A 16402-nucleotide genomic window follows, 5' to 3' on the forward strand; every position below is an offset into this window, starting at 1 on the left:
GGAGAGTAAACGAGGACCCTGAGAAACCTCATTTGATGGGGAAGGAAGACAAACTCTCCTCACAGGGCCTAATTGCTGTAAAGTGGCCAGAGCGTGAGCCGGCTTCAGAGAGGACAAAAGAGCAGTGATGAGATCCTTAAAACTGTTTGCTCTCATGCACCCCTTAGAGAAACTTCTGGAAGCTTTAGTCCCTAGTAGGAGGATGTCTGTCACCTGTACTGGCCCAGCATCCCTGCACTCTGATTTTCCTTCAGTAAACAACCCCCTTTCCTAACACCACCCCTGGATGCATCCTTAGCAGGAATGTTAATCCATAGAGCCTGACCTTCCCCAACCAAAGAGTGGGTCTAGAACCTAAACCAAGTCAGTGAGATTTAATCCCTGACCTTGGCAAAAGCTATTGGGAGAGAGGCCCTTTCTCGCCGCTCTGTTGCCTAGCTATAAAGATGTAAGTCTGGTGTCGCCAGAGAAATCCTGCCTGAGAATGAAGCAGGTTTCCTGGAGACCTAGACTGAACCCCTGGATCCAGACATGCCTGAAGCTAGCCTTACTGAGTCAGTTACGCGAGCCAATACTTTCTATTCTGTGTTTCAGTCAGTGCCAGTTGGGTTTCTGCCACTTCCATTGGAAGAGTTCTGGTTCATTCGCCTCGGCCTCTGAAGAAAACAAATTAACTCGTTCAAGCAGTATTTATTGAATATCCATGCTCAGCCCTGTGCCGGGCAATACTGGGGATATTAAAGTAACCATAACAGAACTTGTCCCTCCCCTCATGGCAGTCCCAGTCTACCAGAGCTTAAATAGACAATCACAAACTATTCAGTGATGGTGATGACATCCAGCATGAAGAAGGAGCTCCGGGAGCTACTAGACAGGCATCCGCGAGTGGGGTGGTAAGATCAGGGAAGGGTCTCCCCCCGCCTCAGGACAGGACTTCAAGTTGACACTGAAAGATGGGCCAGGAATCAGCCAAGTGAGATGGGGTTAAGGTCTAAGGGTCCGTGCACACATGTCCAGGGGTTTCAGGGCACCCCAACTCCCAGCAGGGCTCAGAAACCTGGTAAAACATCTTTGGAGGGGCCTGGTGGTGTAGCGGTTGAGAGTCCGCCTGCCGATGCAGGGGACACGGGTTCGTGCCCCGGTCCGGGAAGATCCCACATGCTGCGGAGCGGCTGGGCCCGTGGGCCATGGCCGCTGAGCCTGCGCGTCCGGAGCCTGTGCTCCACATAGGGAGAGGCCACAACAGTGAGAGGCCCGAGTACCGCAAAAAAAAAAACAACTTTGGAGTGGAGGGAGGGAAGGGTGGAGGAGGTGGGGAAGGGAGAGGTGGGGTGGCGTCGCAGCTGGAGGGAGCGGGGGCAGGGGAGCTGAGTGTGCACGTGGGCTTCCCTTCTCTTCCTCACAACGTGCTGTAGAAACGCAGGGCCATCAGCATCACAGGAAGCTGGAGGGGAGGAGGCAGGTGAGGGGCGCCCCAGCCTCACAGCCACATCCCACCCAGCCCACAGGCTCCCGCCTCTCACCGTCCACATCAGGATGGCGAACCCAAACCATGAGATGCCCCATGTGTAGCTGTCGATGGCGTGGCCAATGTGTTCGAAGCAGCCCTGGGCAGGGGGAACATGGGGGGTCTGAGAAAATGCCCTGGGGGGGAGGCTGGCTGCTGAAAGCAAGAGTCACTGGGCACCCTTGGGAAAGTCACTTCCTGCCTCGAGCCTTGGTTTTCTTACCTGTGGGACCATGAGGAAGTGGGTTTCTCACCCTGCGGATCACGGCAGTGTCTCCCTCCCAGGGCGGTTTCAGGGAGCCAGGGATGTGATGTTAACCCAGGCCCTGCACGAGCAGGTGCTGCCCCGATGGTGCCTATGACAGTCTGAGGGTGATTTTGTTTTGGGCTGGCTTTCCATGCTGCCCCCAAGTTCCAAGGGTTTGAAATACGCCTTTAGGATCAGTCCAGTTCTGACACCTCCTCATTTGGAGGTAAGGCTGAGTGGGCCCAGAGCCCCACACCTGTCGCCTTCATGTAGACCCCTGCTTGGCCCAACTTGGAAGCAGCCAAGAACAAAGGTTCAGGGTGCGTGCCCTGGAGTCAGGCAGGACGGAGCTGGGGGCCAGCTCTGCCGCTTGTTGGCTATGGGGCCTAGCTGTGATTCTGACCCTCTGAGCCTCAGTTTCGCTATCTGTGAAACGGCGATCTTTGACAGCACTGCCCTCCGAAAGCAGTCGTGGTGATTCTGTGAGATGATGCATGCAAGCACTCTGCAGAGAGCCAGGGTTCAAGGAAGGGCTGTCCGACTCTGGTGGCGGTGATGGTTTGCATGCAGGCTCCCCTCTCTGTGACACCTGATCTAAGGCATGACGGTGAAGGGCCCCCATGCAGCGAAGGGGACCGGTTCTCCTCCTCTGGTTTCTCTCTCTGCCTCTGCACTCCCTCTGCAGGAGTTAAAGCACCTGGTTGGGGCCTGACTGCCTGAAATCACATCCCAACTCCATCCGTCACTAGCGAGGCTCATCATCTGTCAAATGACGTAATTATAACCTTTACCTCATAAGGCTGTGGTGAAAATTAAACAAGGTAAAAACTTAAAGCGCCTACAAGGAGGCCTGGTACAAAGTATCAGCTCAATAAATGGTTGTTATTGGCGTTGTGCTGCTGATACTGTTATTGTTGCTCTTATCCCCAGACAACCTGAGAAAAGTTTCGGGCGCCGCCAGGTCTGGATCAGATCAAACCGGAACCGGGGTTCAGCCCGCTGACTTGCAGAGGGAGGGAGGGACAGATGGAGAGTTGAGAGAGTCAGAGGGAGGGGAGAGAAGGAGAAAGCCAGATGGGAGGGAGGAGCAGACAGACAGACAGGGAGGGAAAAAGAAGAACCAGAGAGGGCCAGAGAGACCCACAGACACAGCAGGGGGGAGGAGACACACCTTGGTGAACAGGTAGTCCAAGTGGCCCAGGCGGCAGCCTTCTTCACTGAGGGGGATGAAGTTGCCAGTCCGTTGACAGCACAGCGGGGGCCAGGGGAACACCACCTCTGGGGTGGTGGCCCGGAAGGCTGATGTGAAGTTCACCCAATCCATGGGACCTGACGTGCCACAGCACTCTTGCTGGAGAGAGAGGCAGGGGTCAGGAGGACTCTGGCTCAGAGAGGACAGCCGCTCCCCTGAGGTCACACAGCGAGGAAGGATAAGGTTGGCCTGCACTTCCCCACATCCTGGGCCTCCTCGAAGAGGGGCAGCAGTGTCTGTGTGTGAGCAAAGGAGCAGAAGATACTGGTCCCAGCACCCCGAGGCTGATGGGGGATTTGGCTCAAACCCACACTCGTGATTTATTTTAAATTTTTTTAATTAGCTGTCAACAAAACCTGAGGTAAATGACACCAAAAGGCAGATTTCTAGCTTCTCCTGACCCCCGTGGGTGTTTAATTTGTGACTCTCAAATGATGAAAACACAGGCTCCTTCAAACCTGGGTCTCAGTCCAGGCGAGCCGCGTGACGAACCAAATGGGAACCTCACTTCCCCTTGGGTCCTCAGTATTCTCCTCTCGTGCTGCCGTATCTTGTTGAGTTTCATTAAGAATGTGGCTCCTGGAAGCCGGCAGCCTGGGTTTGAGTCCTTTTGGTTCTGTGACCTACCAGCTGCGTGACCTCGTGCAAACCCTCAGCTTCCTGCCTTGGTTTCCTCACCGCTAAAGAGCTGATCTTCTTTATGGACTGGTTGTAAGGATTAAATAAGCTTGAAAGTGCTTTGAATGGCGCTAAACAAAAGATAGTGCTCTTTAATGTTTGTTGTTTTTTTTTTTTGCGGTACGTGGGCCTCTCACTGTTGTGGCCTCTCCCATTGCAGAGCACAGGCTCCGGACGCACAGGCTCAGCGGCCATGGCTCACGGGCCCAACCGCTCCGTGGCATGTGGGATCCTCCAGGACTGGGGCACGAACCCGTGTCCCCTGCATCGGCAGGCGGACTCTCAACCACTGCGCCACCAGGGAAGCCCTGTTGTTATTTTTTTAATTGAACAATTCTTTTTTTTTTTGGCCGCTGCCTCGCCGCTATGCAGATCTTAGTTACCCAGCTAGGGATCAAACCCGTGTCCCCTGTGGTGGAAGCATGGAGTCATAACCACTGGACCACCATCTGTTATTATTATTACTATTGTTACTATTAAGATGGCAGGTGTGGACTTCCCTGGTTGCCCAGTGGTTAAGAATCCGCCTGCCAATGCAGGGGACATGGGTTCGAATCCTGGTCCGGGAAGATCCCACATGCCGCGGAGCAACTAAGCCTGTGCGCCACAACTACTGAGCCTGGGCTCTAGAGCCCGCGAACCACAACTACTGAGCCTGCATGCCGCAACTACTGAAGTTAGCGTGCCTAGAGCCCATGGTCCTCAACAAGAGAAGCCACCGCAATGAGAAGCCCGCGCACCTCAACGAACAGTAACCCCTGCTCGCCGCAACTAGAAAAAGCCCGCACACAGCAGCAAAGACCCAACGCAGCCAAAAAAAAAAAAAAAAAAAAGACAGCATGTGCAATGGTTAAGAGCAGGGGCTCTGGATCTAGGTTTGGATCCCAGCTCTGCCCCTTACCAACCACATGACCCTGGGCAAGTGACTTTCCCTCTTTTGGGCCTGTTTTCATCCCGAAAATGGCAAGGACCAGAGCCTCTCCCTCATAAGAACCACAGGAGTGGATATCATCTACCCGTGGGCATAATGGGAACCCTGATGGGGGCCATAATGGGAGACCTGGTCAGAGCCTCAGCTCTTCCAGCCCTCCCCACCCATCCTGCCTACCCTCGCCCACCTCAATCATGATGCGATCCCAGAGGCGGGTGAGTTCCCGGCCCTGGTCCGAGTCTGCACTGTAGAAGGTCAGCATCTGCTTGGTGATCAGGGATGGGCTGGACACCATCTGCAGTGGGCCGGGAAGAACAGGATCCAGCGGGGCTGGGTGGGGAGAGAGATCGACCTCCACTGCCGGCCCAAGACCCTCACCAAACTCCCCCTGGAAGTCATGCCCCTCCCCTGTCCTCCCCCCGACTCACGTAGTCTCGGTGGGTGTAGGACGTGATGCAGGAGGCGCACTCAAAGATGTAGACGGTGAACATGAGCACCAGGTACTGCGCAGAGATGGAGGGAGGGTCACAGGGCAGCCCTGGCAGGGCAAAGCCTGTGAAGTCACACCCCTCAAGGGATGGATCCGTGATGGGAATGCAATGGTTTTTATTTATTTTTTTGGCCATGCCCTGACCAGGGATGGAACCTGGTCCTGGTGGCAAAAGCACCGAGTCCTCACCACTGGACCGCCAGGGAATTCCCAGAAACACAATTTTTTAAAAAGTATAGGACATGGATAAAGAAGATGTGGCACATATACACAATGGAATATTACTCGGCCATAAAAAGGAATGAAACTGAGTTATTTGTAGTGAGGTGGATGGACCTAGAGTCTGTCATACAGAGTGAAGTAAGTCAGAAAGAGAAAGACAAATACCGTATGCTAACGCATATATATGGAATCTAAAAGAAAAAAATGGTCATGAAGAACGTAGGGGCAAGATGGGAATAAAGATGCAGACCTACTAGAGAATGGACTTGAGGACACGGGGAGGGGGAAGGGCAAGCTGGGACAAAGTGAGAGAGTGGCATGGACTTATAAATACTACCAAATGTAAAATAGATAGCTAGTGGGAAGCACCGCATAGCACAGGGAGATCAGCTCGTTGCTTTGTGACCACCTGGGGGGTGGGATAGGGAGGGTGGGAGGGAGACGCAAGAGGGAGGAGATATGGGGACATATGTATACGTATAGCTGATTCAGTTTGTTATAAAGCAGAAACGAACACAACATTGTAAAGCAATTATACTCCAATAAAGATGTTAAAAAAAAAAAGTATAGGACAATGTGAATGGAAACATCTATGTGGGGGATATACAGGTGTTCACCGTGCAAGTCTTTACCTTTTCTGTATGTTTGAAATTTTAAAAAATAAAACGTTACAGGACAATGCAATCAACAAAAATATGTAAGGTATTCCCTTAACTGTTAACTGTTGGCTTGGATGCAGTAAAATGAATGCCTACTGTAGAAAAGAAAAAAATAAAGACATTCCTGAGACAACCAGGGACATCTGAACACAGATTGGGTATTGGAAGATAGATAGGAAGGGACTGGGGTGAATTTTGCACGATGTGCCCACAGTATGGTGATTGGGGAAAGCAAAAGAAAACAAAAAACCCCAAACCTGAAAAAGCTCTTTAATTGGTGTTTAATGAAAATTATTTTTCTGATCCTCAGCTGTCCCCTCCCCTCACCCTTAAAGCAACAGGGCGTGGGGTGTGGATGTGCCAGCTCCACTGCTCAGACAAGATGATGTGGCCACACATGCCTGGCTGCTTTAAAACTATGTCCTTATCACTCAGAGAAATGTGCACTCTGGTATTTACAGGGAAGTGACTTGGTGTCTGGAATGTGCTTCAAAATACCCCAGGAAAGAAAAATGTGGGCAGGCAGAGGGTAGGGGTAGAGGGGACGATGTGCGGGTGATGTTGTGGAAACCAGGTGATAGGTACACAGGGTGCACCGTGCCATTCCCTCTAGTCTGTTTGAAATTTCCCATAACAATTAAAAAAAAAATCTGTGTCTTAGTTAATGACAAACTAATAGGAGAGACAGACACGGACCTTTTTTCTTTTACTAGTTGGGTGAACTTTTAGGACTTTGGTTAAATTGTTCTGCCAGAGAACTAGATGCAGGAAAGAAAGAAAAAAAAGAAGAAAAGGAAAGGAAAAGAGCCTTTCCATGGCTCCACGTTACTCATAGAGAAGCCAAAGTCTTTACCAAGGCTTGCAGGTCCACCTAATAGGCCCACCTCCGCTCTCTCCCCTCTCTCCCCTCAAGGCCAGCAAGCCTCCCCCCGCTGCTGTTCTCCTCCCCTGTCCGTCCTCTCACTCACTCACTCACTCACCCCCACTTGGCTCCAGCCACACTGAACTCCTGTCCCCTCTGGCTTCAGAGCCTTTGCTCTTGCTGTTCCCTCCACCTGGAATGCTCTTTCTGCAGATACTCCTGTGGCTCACTCCCTTACCAATCCCCCGAACCCCCCCCACCAGCCCCCGACCAGGGTCTTCGCTTTCTCTGCCTGCAAGATCTTCCCTTTCCCATCCCCAGCTCCAGCTCTCCTTCGCCTGGTCACTGTCTCCCCCATGAGAGTATCCTCCCCCACAGCAAGGGCTTTTATGGTTTGCTCACAAAATAGCCTAGCGCCTGGCACAGGGTTTGGCACGTGGTTCTTGCTGTATAAACATTTGTGGATTGGATAAGTAGCTGCTCCTGGGAATCCAAAAAGCCCTCAGCCGGGGAAAACCCAGCGTTGGCTCCGTGTCAGTGGGGCCAGGATTGGAATCCCTGGTCCCCCTATCATCTGGGCTGTGGGCCTCTTTGAACCTCAGTTTCCTCATCTGGTAAATGGGCAGAGAAGCACTAACTTCAGACGGATTCTGGGAGGATTGAAGGAGCTCAGCTTAGCCTAGGGTCAGAACGTGAGAGGTACTCGGGGAGTGTGGGTGATTGCTGTGGGCAGAGGTTAGGAGCCTTGGCTCAAGCACTGAAGCGCTCAGGTTTAAATCCTGGCTCTGTCACTCACTTGCTGTGCCACCCTGGATAAGTAGATTCACTTCTCTGAGCCTCAGTTTCAACTCTGTCAAATGGGCCATGAAGAGGACGATGATGAAGGTGATGATGGTACTTCATGGTGGGTTGTGAGGAACAAATGAACTAATCTATGTAAAGCGTGTAGAATGCAGTGAGCGCTCATTAAATGGTGGCTGTGCTATTATTATTGTCATTGTTATCAACAGGGCTCCCGAGCACAGACCCTGGAGACCAACCAGCTGAGGTTCAAATCCCAGTCCTGTTACTTAAGAGCCATCCTCCCAGGCAGAGCTGCCTTCCCTGCCTCCCCTGTGCCCCAGTTTTCTTTGCAAAACGGGGGTAACAGCTGAGCCTAGGTTGTTAGGTTATGGGCAGATTAAATGACCTGATTGCCACGAGGCCCAAGTATGGTGCCATGCGGAACACACACTAGTAGCTGCGGTGTGGTTGTTATTACGACTCTGTGAGGATGACGTTTGTGCCCAGCCGTCCCCATCCCTTCCTCCTGGGGCCTCACCGTGAGCATCATGGACCGATGGCGGCAGAGCACTGCGCCCACACCAAAGCTGGCCACCACGAAGAAGGAGAAGCCGCAGAAGATGGCGATCCAGGCACCGGCGAAGACGTCATCCTTGCCCGAGACGCCCATCAGTGGGTACACGCGGTACTGGTCGGCAGTCACCCATACCGTTTCAGCAAACAGGGCCAGGCCTGACAGCTGGACAGGGCAGCCGGTTAGCAAGGCCTGCACGGCGGCAGCAGCCCCGGCTCCATGAGTCTCCGTGAGAAGGGCCTTCCCCATTCCGAGCCTCTACTGCCCTCTTGGTAAAGTGGACACATAGTAAGAGTGGCAAAGATGTCACCTTCCATGAGCAGGGATGAAGGTGGGCAGGAGGCCATGAGGGAAGGGAGGACCCAGCCAGATCTCCACCCCCACCCACACCCCAGCTGCCAGTGGCTTCAAGGATACAAAGAGACGCTACAATGCAAAGCCTGGCGCTCATGACTGGTACCGAGGAGATGCTAGGTTAGCCCGCCTCCCCTGAAGAGTGTTGCTATTCCCTGAGGAGGGGGGTCTGGCCTTGGCCAGAACTATTACAAAAGCATCAACCCTTTGATCCAGCAATTCCACTTGCAGGAGTCGATCCTCCAGATACACCTGCCCAGGCAGGAAAATCACACACCCACAAGGTTATTCCCCGCAGCACCGTGGGTAAAGGAGCCAGGATGCCACACAATGGAGGGCTGGGTGGTTGTGGAAAAGGACAGGGAGGCTGTCTGAGGACTCATGTGGACAGAGAATGTGCACAGGAGGAAATGGGAGGCACGGAACAGGGTGTGGAATGAGCTACGTTTGGGGCAAGAAAGGGGAGAAAATAGGTATATAGGTTCCTATTTGCTTGTCTTTGCTTAAAGAAATATTGGAGAAAATAAAAATCTGGTTACCTGTTGGGATGGGGAACAAGGAGAGAGGAAGACTGCTCAGTGGATACCTTTGCCAACAATCAAACTAACTCTCATAGAGTATTTACTGTGTGCGTTGGTCCTTGAAACTGCTTTCTGTATGATAATCATCGTTGTTACCAGCTCTCCTGCACTACTGCTGTTATGGCCAACACAGATGGCAACCACGTGTGCCAAATTCTGGCCTAAGCGCAAATCCAATAACTCATCTTATCCTCTCAGCATTCCTATTTTATCTCCATCTTACAGATGAGAACACTGAGGCCCAGAGAGGTTACATCACTGGTCCCAAGTCCCACAATAGAAAGTGACAGAGCTGAGATTTGAACCCAGGCTGTCTGGCTCCAGAGCCATGTACAGGTATCACGTAATTAAAAGACACTCTTATTATACATTACTATTGGACTCCTGTGCACCAGTCAGGCACCTTATGTCCATAATCCTGTTAACGATGATAGCTGGCACTGGTCAAGCACTTTTTTTGAGCTGAGGGCCATACATGGATTAATCCACACAACAATGCCCACAGTGTGGACGTAATTTATAAATGGGGAAACAGGCACAGAGAAGTAAAGTCGCTTACTCAAGTTCACACAGCTGGGGAGAGGCAGAGCTGGGATTCGAATCGGGGCTGTTCTGACTCGAGAGCCAGGCGACACTGGCCATTAGGTGAGTCCTGAGCCCTCAGCTGTCCCACTCCCAGGCTCAGGACCGCCCCCCTCCTCTTCACCTGCCCACTGGGCTCCCAGCCCCAGGGAATGTCTCACCAGAATAATGATGTTTCCCACGACCAGCAGACCCACCACAACTGGAGACCCCTTCTCTGTCGTTGCTGCTGCCGCAGAAGCCATAGTCTTGCCTGGGACACACGAGCCGGGATGAGGCCAGGCAGGAGCCGGGAGAGGACCCACTACCCCATTCCATACCCCAGCTGTCAGGGGCTGCTGCCAGCTCTCTGATGGGCCCAAGCCAGTACCAAGTGTGCCAGCTTCCCACAACCCCAGCAGTGGGCCATGTTACAGAGGAGGAAGGAGTTCCCTGGTTGGTCCAGTGGTTAGGACTCCGCGCTCCCACTGCAGGGCACATGGGTTCAATCCCTGGATGGGGAACCAAGGTCCCGCAAGCTGAGTGGCTTGGCCAAATAAAAAAGAAGAAACGAAGCCTTGGGTGGGGCAGTCACTGGCCAGAGCTCAGGGCTGCCTCCCACCCCTAACCTCAGAACTCCCCAGCTCCCCCTGCCCATCCAGACCCCCAGAGCCCCGTCCTCACCTTCTCTGCCTGAAGCCGCTCTGGCCAAGCCCTCCCACAGTGGCTCCCTATATATGCCCAGGCCCGTCCTTGGGCCAGTTTCCTGGAAGCGGGGAGGGTGTCTGGAGGAGGGGACAAGAGGTCAAGCCTCAGTGTGGGAGAACAGTTTTATGAGACCCCTCCCCCAAGTGATTTACAGACCTGAAATTCCAGATTGTGCTAATATCTGGCCACGTGAGCAGGGTGAACTGCAATGGCCTCTGGTTCCCAGTCTGTCATGGTGGTGGAGGGGGGCGGGGTGGAGAGGGCGAGTGCACCACCTGATGTCTCTCCTCAGGACTAGGGCCTTTCTGGGAGGAGGGAGAGATCCAAGTCAAACCCACACGTGAGGGGACTTTCCTGGTGGCACAGTGGTTAAGAATACACCTGCCAAGGCAGGGCACACGAGTTCGAGCCCTGGTCCAGGAAGATCCCACATGCCGTGGAGCAACTAAGCCCGTGCGTCACAACTACTGAGCCCGCGCTCTAGAGCCCGCGAGCCACAGCTACTGAAGCCCACGCGCCTAGAGCCCGTGCTCTGCAACAAGAGAAGCCACCGCCATGAGAAGCTGGCGCACCGCAAGGAAGAGTAGCCCCCCCCCCCACCGCCAGAACTAGAAGAAAGGAAGCCCGGGAGCAAAACAGCCACAGATAAATAAATAAATAAATGAATAATTTAAAAAATACCCAACAAACAAAAAACCCACACGCGTGTCCGCAATCCTAGAGTTGCATTCTCTATGGGTGGCTCCACCTCTCTAAGGCTGGGAGCCCAAGGGGAGGTCTAGGCAGGGACCCCGGCAGGCAAGGGCAGCTGGATGAGGCAGGGAGGTGGGAGGAGATGAGGCAAGTGGGAGGGATGCTCGGGATGCTGGTGCTCCGTCTCTGCGCTGAGGGGGAGTATGGAAGGAGATGCGTGTGTGACGGGATTTTGAGATGAGTGTTCAACGAGCAAGCGGGGAGGAGTGTGCAAGCAAAAGGGAGGGGGACCCTGAATGGGCTTGGTGGGAGGCACCCCCCCATCACCACACACGCGCGGACAAAGCAGGGTCACAGCGAGGTGGAGCCGTGGGTGGAATGTCTTCAGTTTGCGGAACCGAAGAGACCTCGGTTCAAATCCCAGTTCCGCCTACTCTGTGCCGCGCGACCTGGCGTGTGCATTTGCCCATCTGCAGAATGGGTACCATCAGACCACTTTCCTGGGCGGCGGTGGGAACTGAGAGCGGGGATATCTGCAAAGGGTGTCTTCGGGCCTGGTGTGCAGTGGGCAGCCGCGCCTCACCAGCAGCGCTCCGGAGCAGCCCACGGTCTCTCCGGTGGCGCCCCCTAGTGGCAAAAGGCTGATCCTGCAGGCGAAAAGGGTGACTTGGGCCCGGCCTTGCCCAGAACTTTTCAACCCAGAGAGCTAGGGCATTTGCTTGGTTTTCTCTCTGTGCTTTGGCTTTCCCCAGTGAGAAATGGGCAAACAAATGGAACTTAAAATTCAATCGTCAAGATACTGGCTTGGTAATAAGACTCATGAGATGTTTTCCGATTAAAATGGATAATTTGATTTTTAGTCAATCCACTATACATTTAAAATAGTTTTTCTAATAATGTATATAACCTGTCAAATACATTTTATAAGTTTTAGCTAAAGTAACTTGCAAAATAATAGGACCATGCTAATAATATGAAATATTTTTATTTTCAAATAGTTGATAACTATAAGCAATTGGAAGTTATATAAAATGTCTGGTAAAAGCAAAAAGTTTTCATCAATGGAGGCATATGTCACCTGTCATAAAAGGGATTCATTTTGTTCTGAAACAAGAACCCAGTGTGTTTTGATGTCAAACTGGAATTTTCACTATTCTTTCTTACTGTTATATAAGCTAGTCTTCAAAACAATAAAATTTGAAGTGCTAATTACTCAGATGCTCAGAAAGTTGATGATAAAAATCACAACGCCAAGATCTCCTAAAGATGACACATGCCTATGCTATGATCCGGCCATTTGTCCCTGGAAATTCCCCCACTTCCGTCTACCAAAGGCTGTGAGTGTATTCATAGCAGCCCCACACTGGAAACCACCCAAGTGTCCCTTAACAGGAGGATGGATAAGTCCATGATGGTACATGCATATAATGGATACTATTCAGCAACAAAGGGGAACGAACTATGGATACACGCAACCACTGGGATGAATCTCAAAAGCATTACGCTAATGAAAAAAAAGCCACTCAAAAGACTACCACTGTATGATTCTAGATAGGAAGTTCTAGAACAGGCAAAACCAATCTAGAATGATAAAAGTCAGGGAGTGGTTACCCTTGGGAACATGCGACTAGGCGGGGGGACAGGAAGGGGGTTTCTCTTTCTTGATTTGGACGCTGGTTACACAGGGGTATTCAGATTGTGAAAATTCATCAAGCGGTCCCCTCACGATAAGTGCACTTTTCTGTATTTTTTTTTATTCCAATGCCTTATTCTAAAGAGGGTAGATCCTTTCAAAAGAAACATATTCGATGTGTTAAAAGTGGTGTTTTCGAAAGAGGGCACATGAGATAATTTTAGGCATTCCACGGACATGAGATGAAGTGGCATGAAATGATACAAAATTCATATGACGAGAAGATGAGCCATTTCTAACCAGTCCTTCAGGCGGTGCCATGGAGAAAGGCTCAGTAATTTCATGCTACTGTGTCCTAAACATCTCCCCTTTCTTGCTTAGAGCAGGTTTCAATAGGCCTCAGTGTCTCAGTAGAATTTAATAGTAACATATTTTCATTGTATTTATTCTTAAGATGTTTTGTTTTCCATGGGCAGTGGTGAAAAGAAAGTTTTCTCAAACTTTTTAATTATAAAGTATTTCAACTGGGCTTCCCTGGTGGCGCAGCGGTTGAGAGTCCGCCTGCCGATGCAGGGGACACGGGTTCGTGCCCTGGTCCGGGAAGATCCCACCTGCCGCGGAGCGGCTGGGCCCGTGAGCCATGACCGCTGAGCCTGCGCATCCGGAGCCTGTGCTCCGCAACGGGAGAGACCACAACAGTGAGAGGCCCGCGTACCGCAAAAAAAAAAAATGAACTATACAAGAAAACGTAGGGATAATGTAACCTATACCTACAGCCTTACATCCCAGCTTTGTCAAATCTAAGTATTTTCTGTATTCACTGCCGATTGTTTTCTTAAGGTGCATACATTGCAGACGGCATTTGAAGCCACCTGATCCCGCCCCAGAGACAACTTCACTACTAAATTTGGGACTCGGACTTCCCTGGTGGAGAGGTGGTTAAGAATCCTCCTGCCAATGCAGGGGACATCGGTTTGATCCCCTGGTCTGGGAAGATCCCACATGCCACGGAGCAACTAAGCCCGTGTGCCACAACTACTGAGCCTGTGCTCTAGAGCCCATGAGCCACAACTGCTGAGCCCGTGTGCCACAACTACTGAAGCCTGCGCGCCTAGAGCCTGTGCTCCGCAACAAGAGAAGCCACCGCAACGAGAAGGCCGCGCAGTGCAACGAAGAGTAGCCCCAGCTTGCCGCAACTAGAGAAAGCACGCGCACAGCAATGAAGACCCAACACAGCCAAAAATAAATAAATAGATAGATAGATAAATAAATAAATCTGGGACTCATCCTCCTCCACACCCTTCCCTTGTCTTCCTTTTCAGATCACAGATGTCCTGGATTGCGTTAATCCCACACCCTCAGTTTATAGCTCATTATCCCCCACAAGATACTTCTTGATTTAAATTTTTTAAGTGAATTTTTTTTTTAATTAATTAATTTTATTTTTGGCTGCATTGGGTCTTTGTTGCTGCACGCGGGCTTTTCTCTAGTTGCGGCGAGCGGGGGCCACCACCCCCCCCGTTGCGGTGTGTGGGCTTCTCACTGTGGTGGCCTCTCCTGTTGCAGAGCATGGGCTCTAGGCACACAGGCTCAGTAGTTGCAGCTCACGGGCTTAATTGCTCCGCAGCATGTGGAGTCTACCTGGAGCAGGGCTCGAACCTGTGTCCCCTGCACTGGCAGGCGGATTCTCAACCACTGCACCACCAGGGAAGCCCTCTTGATTTAAATTTAATGTATTTCCTCATATCTCCATATCCTAGTCTCTTTCGGTGCTCCTCCCCCCACTGGCAAACATTCTAATATTCTCATATATATCTTTTTTGGTTGAGTGGGTTCTTGCAAAATGGATCCCAGTATTTCCTGCTCATGTCTTTTCTAATTGACATACCCATGATTGTGTGAAATAGCTCATCCTATTCTTACTTCTCTTGCTGAGCACCACAGTTTTATTAAGGTCCGTCCATGTGACTCCGGGCACACTGAGTCCATGGCGTCTGAGAGTTGCTTGGGGCCCCTCTGGTGTTCATCCTCCACAGTTTACTGTCTCCTCCCCAGAGAGGGCAGTCAGGCTACTTCCAACTCCCTCACCACACTACTCCCACCGGTAATAATGCTGCAATGAACCCCCTCATGCTTGGCCCGGTAGAGACTTGTGTGTCTCTTTCTTAGGGAGCAGAATTGCTGGGTCCTGGATATGTATGTGGCAGTTTGCTTTCCACAAAGGCCGTCCCGTTCCACACTCCAACCAACAGTTCACGAGGGTTCTTGTATCCCTTCCTCAGCACCCACCCTTGATATACTCAGCTTTCTAGTTTTTGACAAGAGTAATTCGGTGTAAAGTGGCACCTGCTGTCATTTCAATTCTCTCTTGTTTTATTACTGATGGTTTTGAGCATCTTTTCATATGTCTGTTAGCATTGTGGGTTTCTACTCCTATGCACGCGTTCATATTTTTCATATATATGCATATATTCATTGACAACATATAGAATAGTTTTAGATTTTTTGGTAGACTTTACGTAAATTGTATCCTATGGTACATGCAACTGAGTTTTTCCACCTCGGCACTATGCTTTTTAGATTTATCCATCACATATGTGGCTCTACTTCATCCAGTTTTTTGCAAGAATACGTCATAGGTTGTTTCCTTTCCAAATGAATTCATTTTATCAGAGAGGATATAGAAAAGTGCCATCAATGGCAGCCCAGAGGTATGCAGACTTGGCAACGCTCTGAAACCTGAAGTTTGGGTGCCAAGGTAATAGAGAAAGGCTGAAATCTCAGGTGCTCCTTTGGGTCAGCTGAGCAAGGGAGGGCCTGAAATTCACGGGTAGGGGTGTGAGAAGTGGGCATCACGACCAAGAAAGGGACACTTCAGAGCTGGGTGGGGCCAGTGTGATGTGTGACTGGAGGAGAAGAGAGGAAGGGAGGGAGAGGGAGAGGGAGAGAGAAGTCAGGGGAGCCTAGGACGTGGTGTGAGGTGGTGAAGCAAGGAGGAAAGCACTAGGGTGGGACAGTCAAAAGGCCTTATTTCTTTCTCAGATTTATTGAGCACCAAGTATGTGATCAGGCCTGAACTAAGCATTAAGGGTCTGATGCATGTACTGAATTTTCTCATGCCCAGCCCTGTGGGGCGCGACGCTGGGAACACAGTGGCGATCAGGCTGGCTCTGTCCCTGTCATCACAAGCTCACGGAAGAATGGGGGGGACAGACACTCACCAGAGAGTGACAACTCAGCATGGTCAGGGGGATGCTGAAGTGACCAAGGCATTGAGGGAGGAAGCACAGGCAGAAGGGTCAGGGCCACCATGGGGAAAACAAAGGGGAATGTGTGAGCCCAGAGGAAGTGCCTGAGCCAGCCCAGGGCGTAGAGGAAGGCTTCCTGGAGGAAGGGACGTTGGAGGAGGAGACTGAGGCTGGCAGTTAAATAAAAGGCAGGAAAGAACATTCCTGACAGAGGGAGCGTGACATATACATACAAGGGAATATTGTTCAGCCTTCGAGAAGTAGGAAATCCTGCAACAGACGACAACATGGATGAACCTGTAGGACACGGTGCTAAGTGAAATAAGCCAACCACAGAAGAACAAATAGTGCATAGTTCCGCTTATAATGGGCTTCCCTGGTGGCGCAGTGGTTGAGAGTCCGCCTGCCGTTGCAGGGGA

At 51.3% G+C, this 16402-nt stretch overlaps 1 protein-coding gene across 1 annotated transcript; it reads right to left on the reverse strand.

Moving 5' to 3' along the window:
• Positions 1-1399: 1399 nt before the first annotated feature.
• Positions 1400-9967, reverse strand: UPK1A (uroplakin 1A). Its single transcript, XM_065899439.1, has 7 exons — positions 9884-9967; positions 8170-8370; positions 5044-5118; positions 4803-4910; positions 2926-3105; positions 1524-1607; positions 1400-1444 (listed from the first exon to the last, which is right to left on the reverse strand). The coding sequence occupies exons 1-7, from the start codon at positions 9965-9967 to the stop codon at positions 1400-1402; spliced, it is 777 nt and encodes a 258-aa protein (XP_065755511.1).
• Between the last annotated feature and the right edge of the window lie 6435 nt (positions 9968-16402).

Source organism: Phocoena phocoena, chromosome 20, assembly GCF_963924675.1.
Source record: "Phocoena phocoena chromosome 20, mPhoPho1.1, whole genome shotgun sequence".
Classification (NCBI taxonomy): Eukaryota; Metazoa; Chordata; class Mammalia; order Artiodactyla; family Phocoenidae; genus Phocoena; species Phocoena phocoena.

Bases quoted from the DNA above. Each gene is read 5' to 3' on its own strand.
- UPK1A (XM_065899439.1), bottom strand. From the start codon at position 9,967: ATGGCTTCTGCGGCAGCAGCAACGACAGAGAAGGGGTCTCCAGTTGTG. The intron at 4,911-5,043 runs GTGAGTCGGGGG...GGCCCACTGCAG, and splicing joins CCTACACCCACCGAGACTAC to ATGGTGTCCAGCCCATCCCT. The intron at 1,445-1,523 runs GTGAGAGGCGGG...CCTCCCCTCCAG, and splicing joins TCGCCATCCTGATGTGGACG to CTTCCTGTGATGCTGATGGC.